Source organism: Corylus avellana, chromosome ca2 (genome assembly GCF_901000735.1).
Source record: "Corylus avellana chromosome ca2, CavTom2PMs-1.0".
In the NCBI taxonomy this organism is placed as follows: domain Eukaryota; kingdom Viridiplantae; phylum Streptophyta; class Magnoliopsida; order Fagales; family Betulaceae; genus Corylus; species Corylus avellana.
In genome coordinates, this window is record NC_081542.1 from 47,998,696 (window position 1) to 48,015,531 (window position 16,836).

The 16,836-nt window shown below is 37.2% G+C and overlaps 4 protein-coding genes across 7 annotated transcripts; 2 read left to right on the top strand and 2 right to left on the bottom strand.

The window, feature by feature from the left end:
* Positions 1 to 26: 26 nt before the first annotated feature.
* LOC132170758 (polyadenylate-binding protein RBP45-like) lies at positions 27 to 4,257 on the top strand. The gene is made up of 6 exons (XM_059581855.1): positions 27 to 416; positions 944 to 1,406; positions 3,311 to 3,366; positions 3,443 to 3,573; positions 3,666 to 3,765; positions 3,846 to 4,257. The coding sequence occupies exons 1-6, from the start codon at positions 144 to 146 to the stop codon at positions 4,026 to 4,028; spliced, it is 1,206 nt and encodes a 401-aa protein (XP_059437838.1). The 5' UTR covers positions 27 to 143; the 3' UTR covers positions 4,029 to 4,257.
* Positions 4,258 to 4,517: 260 nt separating this feature from the next.
* LOC132170895 (mediator of RNA polymerase II transcription subunit 21) lies at positions 4,518 to 6,232 on the bottom strand. 3 transcript variants are annotated; one of them, XM_059582043.1, is made up of 5 exons: positions 6,047 to 6,232; positions 5,186 to 5,880; positions 5,019 to 5,096; positions 4,888 to 4,939; positions 4,518 to 4,759 (listed from the first exon to the last, which is right to left on the bottom strand). In XM_059582043.1, the coding sequence occupies exons 2-5, from the start codon at positions 5,393 to 5,395 to the stop codon at positions 4,683 to 4,685; spliced, it is 417 nt and encodes a 138-aa protein (XP_059438026.1). In that variant the 5' UTR covers positions 5,396 to 5,880; positions 6,047 to 6,232; the 3' UTR covers positions 4,518 to 4,682. The 3 variants fall into 3 exon arrangements, with proteins under 3 accessions (XP_059438026.1, XP_059438024.1, XP_059438027.1); XM_059582041.1 differs by having other exon boundaries at positions 5,186 to 5,485; positions 5,560 to 6,232; XM_059582044.1 differs by having other exon boundaries at positions 5,186 to 5,494; positions 5,560 to 6,232.
* A 637-nt stretch (positions 6,233 to 6,869) lies between these two features.
* Positions 6,870 to 11,271, bottom strand: LOC132172646 (protein METABOLIC NETWORK MODULATOR 1). 2 transcript variants are annotated; one of them, XM_059584183.1, is made up of 3 exons: positions 11,164 to 11,271; positions 8,088 to 8,571; positions 6,870 to 7,961 (listed from the first exon to the last, which is right to left on the bottom strand). In XM_059584183.1, the coding sequence occupies exons 2-3, from the start codon at positions 8,521 to 8,523 to the stop codon at positions 7,057 to 7,059; spliced, it is 1,341 nt and encodes a 446-aa protein (XP_059440166.1). In that variant the 5' UTR covers positions 8,524 to 8,571; positions 11,164 to 11,271; the 3' UTR covers positions 6,870 to 7,056. The 2 variants fall into 2 exon arrangements, with proteins under 2 accessions (XP_059440166.1, XP_059440165.1); XM_059584182.1 differs by having other exon boundaries at positions 6,870 to 8,571.
* Positions 11,272 to 15,924: 4,653 nt separating this feature from the next.
* Positions 15,925 to 16,411, top strand: LOC132173126 (uncharacterized). Its single transcript, XM_059584712.1, has one exon. It carries the CDS (start codon positions 15,980 to 15,982, stop codon positions 16,388 to 16,390), a length of 411 nt encoding a protein of 136 aa, XP_059440695.1. The 5' UTR covers positions 15,925 to 15,979; the 3' UTR covers positions 16,391 to 16,411.
* The last annotated feature ends 425 nt before the right edge of the window (positions 16,412 to 16,836 follow it).

A 16,836-nucleotide genomic window follows, 5' to 3' on the forward strand; every position in this document is an offset into this window, starting at 1 on the left:
CTTTCTTTAAACCCAATCCCCTTAACACACACACGCTCTGTCTTTCACACCTTTCCTGTCTAGGGTTAGGTTAGGTATAGCCCTAAACGCAAAGCGCCCGCTCAAACACAAACCCTCTCTGTACCTCTCTCTCCCTGTCAACAATGATGCAACCGCCTCCAACAGGCGTGGCTCAGCCAACAATGCCACAACAGGCACAGCAATACCCACAACAGCCGTACATGATGATGCCGCCGGCGGCAGCCCCGGCTCAGGCGCCTCCGCCGATGTGGGCTCAGCAGCAGGTCCAGCCTCACCAGGCCCATCAGCCGGCCCAGCCCACCAGCGCCGACGAGGTCCGCACGCTCTGGATCGGGGACCTACAGTACTGGATGGACGAGAACTATCTCTTCTCTTGCTTCGCTCAGGCCGGCGAGGTATACAAGTTACAACCCCACCCAACCATAAGCTATCTTTATGTTATTTTTTATTTATGTTATTGATTTTTTTTTGGGGGTTTGATCTGTGTTTGCGTTGTATCTTAGTGGTTCTTTATGTAGCATACGTGTTTGACGTATTGTCTCAGTGATTCCTTGTGAAATATTTTTACTTTTTTATTTGTTATTTTATGGTTAGATTTTGGATCCTGTTGATGTTTCTGTCATTTTTTGGTTGTAAAACTTGGTGGGTTCTCTTTACTTTTTATTGGGTGGTGTATATGGCTTATTGGCATGTTTTCAGCATGGAAAAAAGTTGGGTTTTTTTTTTTTTTTTTTACTGTGTTGAATATGCAGTGATCAAAATTTGGAAAAATTAGGATTCGAGCATCAGGATATTATATCATCTTTATTCAATTTGTGTCAAACTGTAAATCATGCCTGTTGACAAATAAATGAGGGGAAAGAGAGGAGATTCATGGTTTTTCTTTTGGGGGTTAAATTATTGAAGATGTTTGTGGTTGCAGGTAGCTGCGGTGAAAGTTATCCGCAATAAGCAGACTGGTCAGTCAGAGGGTTATGGCTTTATTGATTTTTTAACACGTGCTGCTGCAGAAAGAGTTCTTCAAACGTATAATGGTACCATAATGCCAAATGGTGGTCAGAACTTCAGACTGAACTGGGCGACTTTTAGTTCAGGTGACAGGCGCTCTGATGATTCTCCTGATTTCACAATATTTGTGGGGGATTTGGCTCCTGACGTTACCGATTACATGTTACAAGAGACCTTCAGGGGCCGTTTTCCCACTGTTAAGGGTGCAAAGGTTGTGATTGATAGGCTCACTGGTCGGACAAAGGGTTATGGGTTTGTTAGATTTGGAGATGAAGGTGAACAGTTGCGTGCTATGACTGAGATGAATGGAGTTATCTGTTCTTCAAGGCCTATGCGAATTGGGCCGGCTACAAATAAAACGGGTCAGCAACCAAAAGGTATGTAAAACATTTAATGAAGATATTTTCTTGGTTAACTATACTTTTGATGGCCTTACGTATTAGCAATCTATAAAATCTTAGGTTGTTGTGTTAAGAGAAAATAATAATCAGTTCAATTTGTTGCCGATACTCTGAGCCTGGGTTTCTTCTCCAATATAAAATTTCGTTGTTAGTTTGTTTCTGCCAAATTCAATCATTAGTCGTTCTGTTGTATGCTAAACATTATGATCTAGTTTGCTTCCTTTCAGTTATGCACATGAAGACATGCAGCACTTTCGAAAGCGATTTCCTTCCTTTACTCTCGTTTAAGATTTGGGCACAGTAAATGCTATTAAAATCTTAAAACTTATAGAACTCATGTTGTCTCAAAGCAGGGTGTCAAGAGGCTCTGTCATCTAGGGGCCTGGAACTGATTTCAGCTGAAATGGTTACCCCTATAGTGCATGGCCTCCCTTAGGTCAGTTTCCCAGTTATGTCTTGCCCTTTATTTCTGTGTGGCATTTGGAATGCTACATTTCAAATTCAAGTTTCAGTTCATTCTATTGGTTGAGCTTTTAGTCAAAGTTACATTTTGCGGCTCTTCTGATTACTGAGAGAGTTTATCGCCCAATAACATTTTTGGTTTACGAGTTTATCTCCCTTCTGTGCTTTTTTTCAGGAGATTTACATCTTTATATTCTCATGTACTAGTTCCTTATGTCATTTATTTTTTAGTCAGATTTATTGTTCCCCTTGTTGCTCCACGATGCCGAACTCTGATTACTTTTTTCTAGATTTCAGTCCATGGGAAAAGATTCTCTGGGTTTGCAGCTGGCAAATCATTGGAATTGCCAGAAACTGCATGTTACGGGCTGAATTCTATTTTAGTCTGTGGGTTCATAATGATTAATCTCACTGGCTTTTATCACTTGGGGTGGCTACACGCATGGCCACCTATGTTTCATCCTATCTTCTGGAGAGCACATAATTATGTTAAATGTTAAGGGTTAACTTTTGTGCCTCAGAGGTTACTCTCTACATTCTTGTAAATATCTGATGGAAGCATCGTGAAGACATATTCAAGTAGTAAAATAATGGTCCTAGTATAATGTGATCAATAATTAGAAAGAGGGCTTTATTATGTACTTATTAACAGAATATGTATGTGATAAAATTCTGATTACTTATAAAAAAAAAAGGGAATGTGGTTATCAGTCCTCCATCAACAATGATGGAGGATTAGCGAATAAAGTTTTGGGTCATACACTTAGGTGGGTTAGTTGCAAGATCCACAACTTTGTTTGCTTTGCTCTTATTTCGCTGGCAGCCAGATGGAGCATTTTAAGACTCAAATGAAGGGATGGGTGAATGCATTGTAAATGTATTACAATATCAAGAAGCATAAAGTCTCCTTAATAGACTTTTTGGGTCATCTCTAAATGTTTTGATCTGAGGGACAGTAGCTATTAATTTAAACTAAATCAAAAAGTTGCATCGTAGAACCTTGATCATTCTCTCCTCTGTTCATTTATTAATTTTATGAGGATCTAACCCTTGGATTGAGTGATCACTTAGAAAGACTGGCAGTGATGTCAGTGATCCCTGCCACCGTGTACTATTTAAGGTGGTGGCTGCCAAATTTTCCTACAGCCACCGGGTACTATTATTGGTGCTTTCTGTTTCGATGATGTTGTATCTTCAATTGTTTGTTTGTTTTCTGCGACACTTGTAGAATACATTTTGACAATTGTTCTGCTTCTATATGGTGTTTCATGGGGATGAGGATTCCCTATTAAATTCATTTGTGTTCACGTTTTAAAGTAACAGTTTCTAGTGTTGGTGAACTGCTTCTTGAATCGTGTTTTGCCAAAACACCCCACCTTTTATTTCCCTTTTATTTCACGTTTATATTTTATATGCAGCTTCATACCAGAATTCTCAAGGGACTCAGAACGAGAATGATCCAAATAACACAACTGTGAGTACTTGGCTTGTTTCCTGCATGGAAATTTCTTTTGCGCAACATGTTTGTGACTTAAAAACTTTCACTGCAGATATTTGTGGGCAATTTGGATCCTAATGTTACAGATGACCATTTGAGACAAGTTTTCAGCCAATATGGGCAATTATTACATGTGAAAATACCATCAGGCAAGCGATGTGGGTTCGTTCAATTTGTTGACAGGCAAGTAAATATTCCAGATATTTGTAGAGTGACATTTCTGAATTATAGAGCTCACATTTATTCTGTTGTGTGTTTATGTGGATGCACATCAGAAGCTGTGCTGAGGAAGCATTGAGGATGTTAAATGGAACGCAGTTGGGTGGACAAAATATTCGACTTTCTTGGGGCCGTAGTCCTTCAAACAAACAGGCGGTATGTCTTACCAAGTAATTTCCAATGTTTTCTTCGTGGGAGTTTCCATGGGTGCATGAATCTGTGTCTAATATGTACAGGGTATATCTGCTGGTGTCCAGTCTCAGCCAGATCCAAACCAGTGGAATGGTGCATATTATGGATATGCATATGGGCATGAAGGCTATGGATATGCCCCGGCTCCTCAAGACCCTAACATGTATGGATATCCTTACGGGAATTACCAGCAGCAGGCACCACAGCAGCAAGCGGGATATAGCTGAGAATTTTTGGCTTCTTCCGTCGCTACCTTCCCTGGTTTTGTTATTTAATAAATAAATTTAGTTGTAAGATACTGTTTGAAGCTACTTTGAATCTCTCCCTAGTCTTTTCGAGGAAACTAATTATGACACTCTTGTTTCTTGTATGTCTCATAACTCCTTCACTTGCTAATGTTGTGTTCCTCACCAAGTTCTGCAATTTTATCTACTCGCTGGTTGTGTTGTTGTGCTACTCTAGTTGGCGTCTTCTTCTCTCAAATGATGTTCATTCGATAATGGTTTTGAGAAGTGTTTTTCAGGTTTATATTTTTTGAAGTGTTTAGTTTTTCTGTTTGTTAATGGCTTTGAGAAAACGTGTGTTATTGGTTTTTTGAAAACAAAAAGTATGTTCAACACTGGTTACCAAACAAGAGCAATACTCTTTTTAAGACACCATTACTAATGACAATGCCAAATGTATATATAAAACAAGGAAAAAATATGCCCAAGAGGAAAGAAAAAAGTTTTCAGTGGCCATTGAAATGAAGACTACATTAGATGCCTTTGCATGGAAAAGATGAGTGAAATGATATTATAGGAAGGTAACAAAGGGGAGTATAAACGACAGGAAAACAGAAGTAAACGATGATGTTCTTCTCTTCTCTCCTCTCCTCTTCTTCAATCTGGTTTCTTCAAATTCAAGCAATTATCCGTCGCTTGGCCGAACAACTCCTGGACCTCTCTTAGTTCCTTCTCTGGCGAACCACCAAACACAATTGAGATTCTTAGATCCAACAACGACAAATTAACTTGAATTTTTTTAGACACTTCTAAACGAAATACGAAAAAAAGAAAAAAAATGTGTGAAATGCCAGAGACAGACCTGCAGCCTCCAGTTGTCTCTGAAGCTCTTGACCAACGGCATCGTTCTCGGCCTGCACAATCAATTCATACAAAAACTGTTAGAATCTTGAATTTGAGCGCGGTAGGTCGGTCAGTCAGTCGACTCCATACCTGCAGTTCCGCAATCCTTTTCAGTTGCGCTTCTTCACCTCCCTCAGACAATGGCAGTGCTGTAACCAGAGCATCAAACTGCAAAAGCAATTTTGGCATACCTTGAAATTTGAGGAGGAAGAATACCTAGAAATTCTACAGCATTCTTGATCTGGCAAATGATATACCTGTTTAGCGGCCTTGACCAGAGCGGCGCTGAGGGGCTTAGGCTGTTCGGAGATATTCGCGGCGGCGTCCTCGGCGGTATTCGGTGGTGGCTCCGGGTAGTTCGGAGAGAGTCGCACCGGAGGAGCGTCCCTCTGGAGCGTTCCGAAGGTGTTGAAGGCCAGCGCTGCGATTGTGTTCACTTGCTCTTGTAGTTGCGATATTATGTCCATCTTCTGCTCGACAAAAATACCGAACGAGGCTTGCAAATTCTTTTAACTTTCCTCAGTTTTCTCAGAAACCAAACAAAGAGGCCAAGAGATCTGCAAAAGCTGCAACGTTTCGTATCAATTGGAGCTAGAGACGATGGTTGCCAAGTTTGGAGAGAGATCGTCACCTTGGGAGGGATCGGGCGGCAGAGAGAGGCGACTGTAGCGTCCACGCGTGCTCTGTACTTTTTCCTATTTTACTCTGCCGTGCCTTTAATGTTTAGCGTAGGATCAATCGGACGGTCCAAATCAAGCAGTTTGACAAAAAAAAAAAAAAAGAACACTCTAGTGGACTTTGGTGTTTGACCGCCGGGGCCGCTTTCGATAGTGTGCCAAACAACGGAACGGATTGAGATTCGGTCCCGAGAGAGAGAGAGAGAGAGACGTAACCCTTTTGCGAATGATCAGGAGCTTGGCAAGATATCACGTTGTTCTTCGCCGGAGAAAAGCTACATCGCCGGAGTGAGAGAGAGTGTGAGCTAGGAGGGAGAGCATGCCCAATACCCAAATCCCAAATCAAAAGAAATACCCAAATCCTTCGAATAGCCCTAGATTTTGCAAAGCAAAATTAGATAAAAAAAAAAAACCTCAAATGATTCGGATGAAATGAAATACCCAAATCTTCGAAAAGCCCTAGATTTTGCAGGTGTTTTTGTCTTGTTCTCCAAAATTAACCTAAAACCAAGCGGTGGGAGAGAGAAAGAGCCTTCTTCTTCGCCGGTGGCCGGTATCTCTCGCCGGAGTAAGAGAGAGGGTGAGCGAGGTAGGGAGAGCAGCGGGAGAAGGAGAGTATTAGGTTTTAAAAAAATTTGGGGGATTTGGGGATAACATGAGTATTAGTTTTATTTTATTTTTTTTAAGTTTTAGTTTTTTTTTTCTAGAAGTTTTAGTATTTTTTTTTTTTAATAATTTTATTAAGAGTAATTTCAGTATGGGAAACATTGTCAATTTTTGATAATTTAAAAAAATATTGTCAATTAAAAGTAATTTTGTCAATTAAGTAATAGTTTAAAGGAATACATGAACCTTACTCTTTTTTTTATGCCGAGCAGGAGTATGGAACTATCATATCTCTATATTTTATTTAGAAGTTAGGCAGTTGAATTTAGGATGGATTATTACTGATAATTGTAAAAACTACAAGTGAAATTGTGCAGTATTACTCTTCCATATTTTACTGGGATTCTTATAAAACTTGCTTATTTGGGCAAATCTCGGGCAAACTGCCCCTTGCTAAGACAGATATGCCCTATAGTAGCTATCTTATATTTATTGCCCGAATTATTAGTAATTCGGTCATCACATTATTAAGGTATTATATTGAATAGACTGGCATGTAAAGAGACAAGAAACTGGTAACAAATACTTCTAAGAATAAATAAGCACAAAATCCTTCCCAATCATCATGGGAAAAGCATCAAAAAAAAAAAAAAAAAAATCAACATCAATTTTTTTTTTTTAAATAAGTAATTTGGAAAAGGTCAAAAGTAACAGTGCAAAGTAGAATGATAAAACAAAACCATCAAGGGACTACTACCTATTTATTCTCAAGCCTTGAATCTACCGTCATGTCTTTTTTCCTATGTTAAATTTCACGAACAATTCTCAGATCCTATAGGAAGGCTCTAAGATTGTGTAGAAGGAATGACATCTTTGATACCATATTCCATATCACTCGTGGCACCAGAGCTAGATATCTGGGGCTCAATCATTCCTGAAACAAGCTTGGACTCTGATGGAATAATCTCTCCCTCAGAAATCACTGGCAGTTGGCTGGTCTGTGGTGTAGAGTGTGAGCCCAACTCAGTAGTGTCAGCAGGATCACTCGTGGCACCAGAACTAGTTATCTGAGGCTCAATCATTCCTGAAACGAGCTTGGACTCGGATGGAATAATCTCTCCCTCAAAAATCACTGGCAGTTGGCTGGTCTGTGGTGTAGAGTGTGAGCCCAACTCAGTAGTGTCAGCAGGATCACTTGCAGGCGTTCCATTTAAAAGCCGAAGCTCCAACAGTGAAGCTTGTGCTATATCTTCCTTTGGTGAAGCCTGATCTTCCATCAGAGTGTCCACAGGGTTATTAATCTGTTCTGAAGAAATGGGTTCGGTTTCAGGTTCAGGTTTGGGTTCAAGTTCGGGTTCGGCAAATACAGGGGTTTGGTTGAGTTCAAGACTTTGGTTCTTTGCTTCATCATGAACCAATTCGTTCGGGTCAAGGTTGAGACTTGCATCCTGATGCTGAACTTTCAGCTCTTTAGTAACTATCTCAATGCCTGGCACTGCATCAACAACTACTGGCTCAGATGCTGGTTCTGCCTTTGATTCTTCAGCTGCCTCAGTATCAAGATTAGGCCCTTTAAGCAGTGTGGAAGCTTCACATTCCTGCAACAACTCATCGCGTTCAACAATCTTATCATGATCTGGCTGTGCCATAATAATAGCAGATTGGGTCTCAAGTGCAGGCTCCAAAGTTTGCTGTGGCGCTTCATTTCCTCCCAAGGAAAGACCTGTATCATTCTTTGGCAACTTGACAGCTGGAGGGACAACAACAGAGGCAGATTGGTTCTCAAGAGCATTTCGCAGTGCAGTCTGTATCTCAGAGGATATAAGTTGATCTGAAAGTTCAGGTGCAAGGGTTTTATGCTCATTAGGTTGCTTACCACTTTGTCCTGATAGGGGAACAGAATTATGGAACTGAGTTTGTGGGTTGAGAACTGGGATTGGAATCTCTTTTCTGGTGTGCATCTTAGCATGTGGAGCCACATCATTTGCTGCAGTAATTGGAGTGAACAGCCCCGGAAGAAATACAACACCCCTCATTTGAGTATCGGTGTCGCCTACCTTAACATTAAGAAGATATCCAGCATCAAATGAACCTTCAATGACACCAGTAACCACCTGACCCACCATGTCAAGATTAACATCATCACTTGTACCCGCACTTTCTTTGTTTTTCCTCACGCTGTCAGATCCTGGCGTCACAGGGCTCTTCTTCCCCAGCACCGGATTTTCATCCTTACGTGGACGACCACGTTTCCGCTTCATGGGAAGGTCTCCAGGAGATAAAGAACTGGTCCTTTGACTCTGTTGGTCCATGTTCACAAACAAAATGACAGTTCTACACTGGTCTTAGAATTCTTTTTCCTGCAAACAACAGAGAACAAACAATAACATGATTAGTTTGGATAATTACTTGGCAATGATATAAAATTCCTAATACTCTGGTTTGCTAAGCAGAAACCATATAACTCTAAATACCACTGCCCATAACTGCATATATCGTACTGACGAATGAAGACTTCAATTGATTGGCAAAAAACTTCAATTTTCATATGTGGCCCATATTATTCCCGTAAGCATTTATGTCCTCAATATGATAAATGAAACTAGGCGCATATTCAAAGTCTCAGACTGTCCAACCACTGAGCCAACCCCCTATCCCCATACTAAGCATTACACATAATATGATCAGGATCTCTGCTTCTCGTACAGGGTGTTAGTGACTACGTTTATAGAGGAACTGCCATAAAAAATTACCTCTCTAATTTAGAGTTAGAAGACATATACCCTCCAAGATATACCCACGTCTCTCTACATCACCATATCAGCTCCCTATGTCCTCCACTTACGATCAGGGATGGAACACTGTTAACTGATCATACCAGAAGTACTGAGTTTAACATCATACTTTTTTGACCCTGAACCATCTATACACTTCTGTGAGGACATCACCGAATTCAACACTAATTTACAAAACCCTACCCTAGGCTCAACCTGCCTAATCTTCACCCCAAGCCCCGAGGCCAGGGCTCCACTCATCACTCATTTGAAAATCCAACTAAGTTGGGTGAGCCTGATTATGACAATCTGTGATCTAATTCCTGATTTTTATACCTCCATATTTGTGTTGACGCTAGTCTCTTCACTGCGAGAAACAGCCATAAGAAGAACCTGAAGAATAACTGAAGTATACAATAGAAAGCAAAACGGATCGAAGGGAGGACCTAATTTTAAAAACATGAAGATAATTGAGATTCCAGAGAAACATAAAGACATTGACATATCAATTTGAATAGAAGGAAGAACTGAACACAGTGGCAAAACAATAAAATTTTGAATAATAAAATGGAAAGTAATAATAGAGAAACTAAGATTAATAGCTGGTATGTCAAGTCCAATAAGTACATTGGTCAAAAAACTAAGAGCATGCTCGAGATTGCGTTGAGAAATAAAGTTTTTAAAGTCGTAACAAGCTTTTTAGAAAAATCTTCATTTTTAAACTTTTCCCAAAAGTTTTTTTCTCAAACAAACTAGTTTTTTGTTTGGCACAACTTTTTATGTATTAAAGGTACTTCTTAAGCTTGTTAACACAATCTCAAATAGGCTCTAAATCAAAAGCTCATAAAACACAGTTATGCCTTGATCTCAACCACTAGATATCACCTTGTAATCTTGAAATACAATGATAAGGCCCATTGAATATTAAAAGACAGATTGATTCTATTTATAAAATAATTATGTTATAAGAAATCTTTTTCATACAAGGATCCTTTTTCATGAGCAATGTTAAACAAGTATATACAAGAAGTCGAGAATTGATACTAATTCGATCATATTAACAGAATAATTTTATTCTGTTAATATGAAATAAAGTCTATCACGAGTAACTTATTTAAGCATGAAAGATTTACATATACCAGTTTGAGAAATTCAAGATTTTCTCAAGACCTTCCTAACTTTCTCAAGGTGGACAAAAAAAAGAAGTTATTTTCATGATTAAGATCGAGACCCTCATGGAATTAACTTATCTCCACCAGTCTTTGGTGAAAAAGAAAAAGAACAGTGTCACTCAAGAACTAAAAGATCCTCCTAATCTTCTCATTGAGAACTAAAACTTGAGCAAAGCCAGATAACCAAAGCACACACCAAACCAAAAAGGCCGGGAATTCTGGCCGTGGATCTCAATCATCCTTGTTTAGTGACACTTGCTTATAGGACCAGTAAATAGTCATTGCTATTGCCAATTTTAATGCATTCTTTTTTCAATTTCACCATGGCAAGTAGATCTAAATCATTCTTTGTCAGGACGACATAGAATTGCGAACAATAACAAATGTTAAATCCAGCAAAAAAAACAAGTATCCAGAAGACAAAGTCTAAATATTTGTATAAAAGGAAGACCTAATAACTCAAGATTCAGCAAGAAAACAAGATTCAGAAAAATAAAGTTCTAAATTTTTATACAACAGAAGACCTAATACAAACGAGAACAACCAACGGATGTCCAAAGGGCATAATTTTGGCTCCAAGTCAGCTAGGTGGATCTCTGGATTTAATCAAACACAGAAACAAGAGAGCCATGAATGATATAGCATCACAAACACAAAATGAACAAAACAACGCACACCACCCACAAAAATTCAAACCCTTTTGAGAAATTTCATATATGAGTATCTCATCCTAACGCCTAGAATCCTATATTCTACACTGCATTATCCATTTCAGTGAATCTAACCAACACTCAATCTCAGCTCACTAATGCACTACTATCCCACAAGACAACAAAGACCAGCCTCCGTACTCCCTGGGATCAAAGCCCTAAATTACTTACTGACCCAACAAAGTATTTTTCAGTTTTTGTATCAACAATGACGTAACCATTCCAACAATTAACGCAGTGCAAAATAATATTATCATTAAAAAAAAAAATTGCAAAATGCACTGTGAAATACGTACCTACAAATTGCAAGGGCTCCAATGCACTGAGAAGCCAAAAGGGTTTCCAAGAAATCAATCAAGAAAATCCAAAATCTGCGCTAATCGTGAAATATGGTGCATTTATTTATTTCTTCATATATTTACTATGTCGTTTATTATTATTATTTTTTTCCTTTTTGGATTTCGTGGAAAATATAAATTCAGACCGTAACGGAATGGGCGTAGGGTTAACGATCGCTTCTCCTCCGTAACTTCACGATACGTTGACTCGTTGAGTGTGTTGGATCTGGTACGGAAGGAAAGAAGTTGATGTCATTTTGTGAACCGTTCGATCAAGACAATGTCGTTTATGCGCTGGCCAATCGAATGCATGTCGTTTGAGACATCTCCTTGCCCTAGGTATATCGGGTTCTTTATGGAGCTTTAGGGTTGGGCTTGTCAGACCCACTTCAACACAAAACAACCCAACTCAATCCTATATGCTTAAAATTAGGACCAGCGACAAAAATATCATTTTTAATATAATTAATTGGATATTATCAATATAGATTATGTTCTCAATTCTTTTTAAACCATGAAATTAGCATATTGTAGTTGAAAAATCTGATATATTTAATTAAATGAGTGAGATTATGATTAATCTATATAGTTTATATACTCATGTCTCGACATGACCCGAACACAATACCATATGTTTCAAACCTAACATGGGAATACAAATTGCCACCCTAGGGAAACCGACCCGCCAACCGATAACTGATTATAATCGCAAACCGATAACCGCTAACTGCTAACCGATATAGTAGTAGGTTATTAAAAATCACTAATTGACTAGAGCGGTTGCCGTTAGCCATTTTAGAGGTAGGAAAATGCGGTTATAACCGATAACCACCTTCATATATATAAAAAAACTATTAAATGAAACATCCAAAACGACGCCGTTTTGGATGGGAGAATAAGATGAAACTTGTAGGATTCGGGATTTGTCTTTTTAATTTTTTCATTTGAATTTGAATCAATGGATTTCGGCTATGTTTTTTTAGCCATGTTTTTGGGCTAGAATTTATTTGGCCATTTTTATTCATCTTTTTTGGAATATTTTGGCCTTAAACCCTTAAAATAAAACCAAAAAATAGCAAATTAAAGACCCAAAACACTTAAAAAGCCGAAAAGCCCATTTTTAAAAAACCAAAAATAAACGGTTATTGGATTGAATAACCACTAACTGTCGGTTATAAAATAACCAATAACCGCCTTGGCGATTGCGGTTATTAAAAACCAATAACTGCCCAAGTCGGTTAGAGCCAATAACCCACGGTTATAACCATTTGAACACCCCTCACCCCTACTTAAAACTCTCTCTTACGTGTGAGACCAAATAACATGTGGAATGTTTTGATTGAAATAGTGGATAAACTTTGGAGTTAAAATTCAAACTCATGATCACTATTCTAATACTATCTTAAATTATCAATTATTTTAAAATTTTAAATTAATAAAAAATAAAAAATATAATTATTTAATAAAAAGTATCACACATATATACATGACTAATGCATCCAAAAATGACATGAATGAGGTATGCTCGATGAGGTTGTATGGTGAGTAAAGAGACACGTGGATAACAAAATTAAACTTGTCACCGGCCATGCATTCACATGCACTATGGTGTCAGCTGCTTGGGTATGGCAAGTTGACGTAATTGATGCAATCCAAAATGTTATTTTAGGGAGAGAGGTGATCACAGCCTCAAACCTTATTGAAATTGCTTACATCAATTTCCTTCAATCATATATAATATATGTCAATCAAAACCTTAATCAAATTATTATTTTTTTGGTTATGATTGATATAAAATATATTATAACAAACCGTTGTATTGTATTCGATTTTGAATTGGGATATTGAGAATCCGTTTCGTTTTGTAATTTCAAAACTTGCGATTTAAAAAATAATGATTTGAAAATGAGGTTTTTGAAAAATACAGTTAAGCATTTAGTTAAATCGCAGTTTGATCTTTAAACTCATAGTTTTTGAAAACGCTCTCACGAGTCCAAACGGATTTTGAAAGCTTGTTGGTTCAACTTTCTTCTTGTACGCAGAAGACTCTACCAATAGATGCTAAAGGAAGCAATTGACAAGTCCATATAAGTCTCAAATTAGTTGAAAGTGAGTGACGGTTTTATTAGTTAGAAAATCAGAATGTCTAGATAGGTTTTTTGATTCGTTATTCTCATAATAATAAGAAAATTATGTACATGCCCATGCCTTATTCTTATTGAGTATGTACATATGAGTAATTTTATATTATAAATATTGCTTAAATATTTAGGTTGTGTGATGTTTTAACATGTTATATATATTATGGTTTTACTGAAAGACTTTCTAGAGTGTCAATCTCTCTAACAATTATCTCCGTTGAGAAAAAAGAAATGGCTTTGTCTCCCATTTTGTTTTTCCGGTTTTCTATTGGAACAATAGAGTAAAAAAAAAAAAAAAAACTTTGGCGTGCTCTTTTCAAATTAAAAACATTAACAAATGAATTGAGTGAGTGTTATATAATATGATACAATGTTCTTGCACGCAACTCTTAATCACAAAACATTAAAACGTCGTCATCTTTTCTTTCTATCGATATATTACTCTTGGTGATAATATTTACTATAGAGTAATAATATCATCGCATCTTTTTTTTACTATATGGTGTAAATTAACATGCTGCAAATGCAAATGCAAATGCAAACTTGTGAGTTGTGACCCATAATTGCTTAAATTAACTCTCATATATGCATTGAATAACCAAATTCATTGTTCGATTAATCTTGGAAATGGTGGGAGGGTGGATCGAATTATATTAATTAATATATATGCCTCCCAATTAATTAAATAAATAGTGTTTTAATTCCTACTATTTGTAGAAAGAGTCTTCGTATGCCTCGGTGAGTTGACTCTTTGAGAAAGCCGCCACACCCCAACCACTTGATGGCCAACATGTATGAGGTTGCCTTTGTCTCCTCACTTTCTTTAGACACTTCAGTTTCTCTTGCTTTGTCTGACTTTATTTGTTTACTGTACAAGATGCATCATTCACACCAGTTGGTGGAAATTTTTGTCAATCTTGTCTTTCTATATTGCAAACGGCAGGCTTTCCCTCTTTGACTTTGGAGCTCACCAACACAAAATAAAATAAAATAAAAAGAAAAATGAGAAAAGCTTTTAGCTAGATTTTATATATATGTCGAGAAATGCTAGGTTATATGTCTTTAAAGCATGTAATTTTATTAAAAATTACATATTTTAAAGATATATCAGTTTAATAGACTGAATTTAAAGAATTTTCTTGAAAAAAATAAAATAAAATTGTCTAAAGTGAAAATGCATGCCCTTTGGTTTCATAATAACATTATTTTACTTAGGCTGCGTGTTTCTAGAGCACGTGGAACTGCTCTACCTATAATTAATTACAAGATATCGTAAAGAAAATTGGGCTTCAATAATGTTGTATTATAACATAATTTAGCAGTAAAGTTAGCATTATTACGGTCAGCACACACTTCCACCATCAATATTGATCTAAATTAAGCATTCTTTTCAATAATAATTCATCATAACCAGTCCATATGCATGCATGAATTACGTAAGATCCCTAAACTAATTAACCGACTACTTCCTTCTCTTATTTATTTTTTATTTTTTCTCTTATTTATTTTTTATTTTTTTTCCTCTTGGCATACTCTGATCCTATCAAGGATGGATTCCATCCAATTGGGGTTGGGGATTACGACCATACCCTCAGATTTTGAAATTTGTGGATGATTTGAAACAAAACTTATATGTGACTCATGTTATTAACAATATAAATTATTTGGAATAAATGTTGATTTTGTATTCTCTAAATCAAGTGATTTAGATAATATTTGTTAAACTGATTTAAAGGATATGTTTGTATTTGAAGTATTTCAAATCACATGTAAAATTCTATAAATAGAGTCGTGTACTTTGATCATATATGAAGGAAATAAATATGTAGCATATTAAGGCTTTGATGTATGAATGTAGGCTATATACTGAACCACCTTAAACTCTGTGTTTATTATATTTTATTTCATTATTATTATTCCGCTTTTATATTTATCTTATTATATGTTTCTATAATGATCTCGATACGAATCAAAAACTAAATTAGAGGACTATGGGCCTAATCCGTTTAATTAAATGGATTATATTAGAATTGATCTATATAGTCTTATATTCACATCTTAACATGACTTGAACCCGATACACGACATTTAAGGCTGGCCATTTTTGACACGAACATGTGAACTTGACAAGAACTCAATATGAAATTAGCATGATAAGGTTGACAAGTTTGACCCATATTTCGATATGATTATAAAACTCGAAACACAAACACGAATTGCTACCTCACGGGAGACCATTCCCCTAGATGCCCCGGGTTTCGTGCCATCCTAAATTGGTGGCATGTGTCTCTCTCATCCCGGGGTAGATATAGTAACCTCAACATGTGGTCGATTGGTACCTTTTGATATGGTTCATCATGCAAGAGGCTTGAACTTGGGGAGCTCTGCATGCCTGCCACCTTCCTGTGGTTCTTTTATGAGAACAATTAAATCTATTGGCATACTCTCTAAAGAGTAGGTTTTTGTTTGAGGCGATGATGTAACGCCAGCTAAGAGACTGCAGTTTTTCTCCTCCATTATTTTTCTACCAAATACTGGTGCACATGCCAGCTTCCTTACATGTGACCTCCTCAGCTATGACCCACCCTTCATTACCAGGAAAACTCTTCAATATCTTAATTTACTCTATAAATATGCCTCCAATATTAACATTTCAGCTCACTCTTAATTTACTCTCCCTCGTTTTCATACAAATTAAGGAAATGGCTCTTCTGAGGAGACGACCATCAAATGGTTACTCAAAGATCGACAATGAAGACCCAGAAGAGAAAAAACATCAGCTGGCGCAGTTCTTGATCCAGAAAGTGCTTTTGCAGGCGGATTCTCGAAGAAGATCATGGGTTTTGAGAATCAGGATTTGTAGGTTGAAGGTTAAGATTGGGAGGAGATTAAAGAAGCTGAGGAAGGTTTGCATGTTGTTTGGCATATCTGCGGCAAGAGTCGGTGCACACAAACGAGTTATCAGCCATGTGAAAAAATGGCAGCGCCTGTTTCACCGTGGAGAGACAGAGACCCTTGTTAGGCTGCCTTCTGTGTTCACTTGATGATGTTTTTTTTTTTTGTTGGTATGATCTTGTTTGAAGCTTGAGAGCTAAATCCTAAGATACCCTTTCAAATTGTTTGATGTTTCTTCCCTTCTCCCCAGCTATCCGACCATCAATTTTTTTTTTTTTTTTTTTGACATATCCGCACAAGAGGGAGAGAGGGGATTCGAACTAGTGACCTCCGCTTCATTAGGTGGTTTCAGCCGATTGATATCCAATCATCAAATTAATATTCTAACGATCTCCCTCAATAACACTACCACGTAAAATTTTATGTAAAATATTAAAATAATAAAAGAATAGCGGAATTGAAGATACTAGTAAGTGCCTCTAGTAGAGCTAAATCTTTATTGTATTGAATTCCACAATGCAATTAAGATAAGATAATTAAAGCTATAATTAGAAAAATAAATCATCAATGCTTAACATAGAAAAATATTCTAACA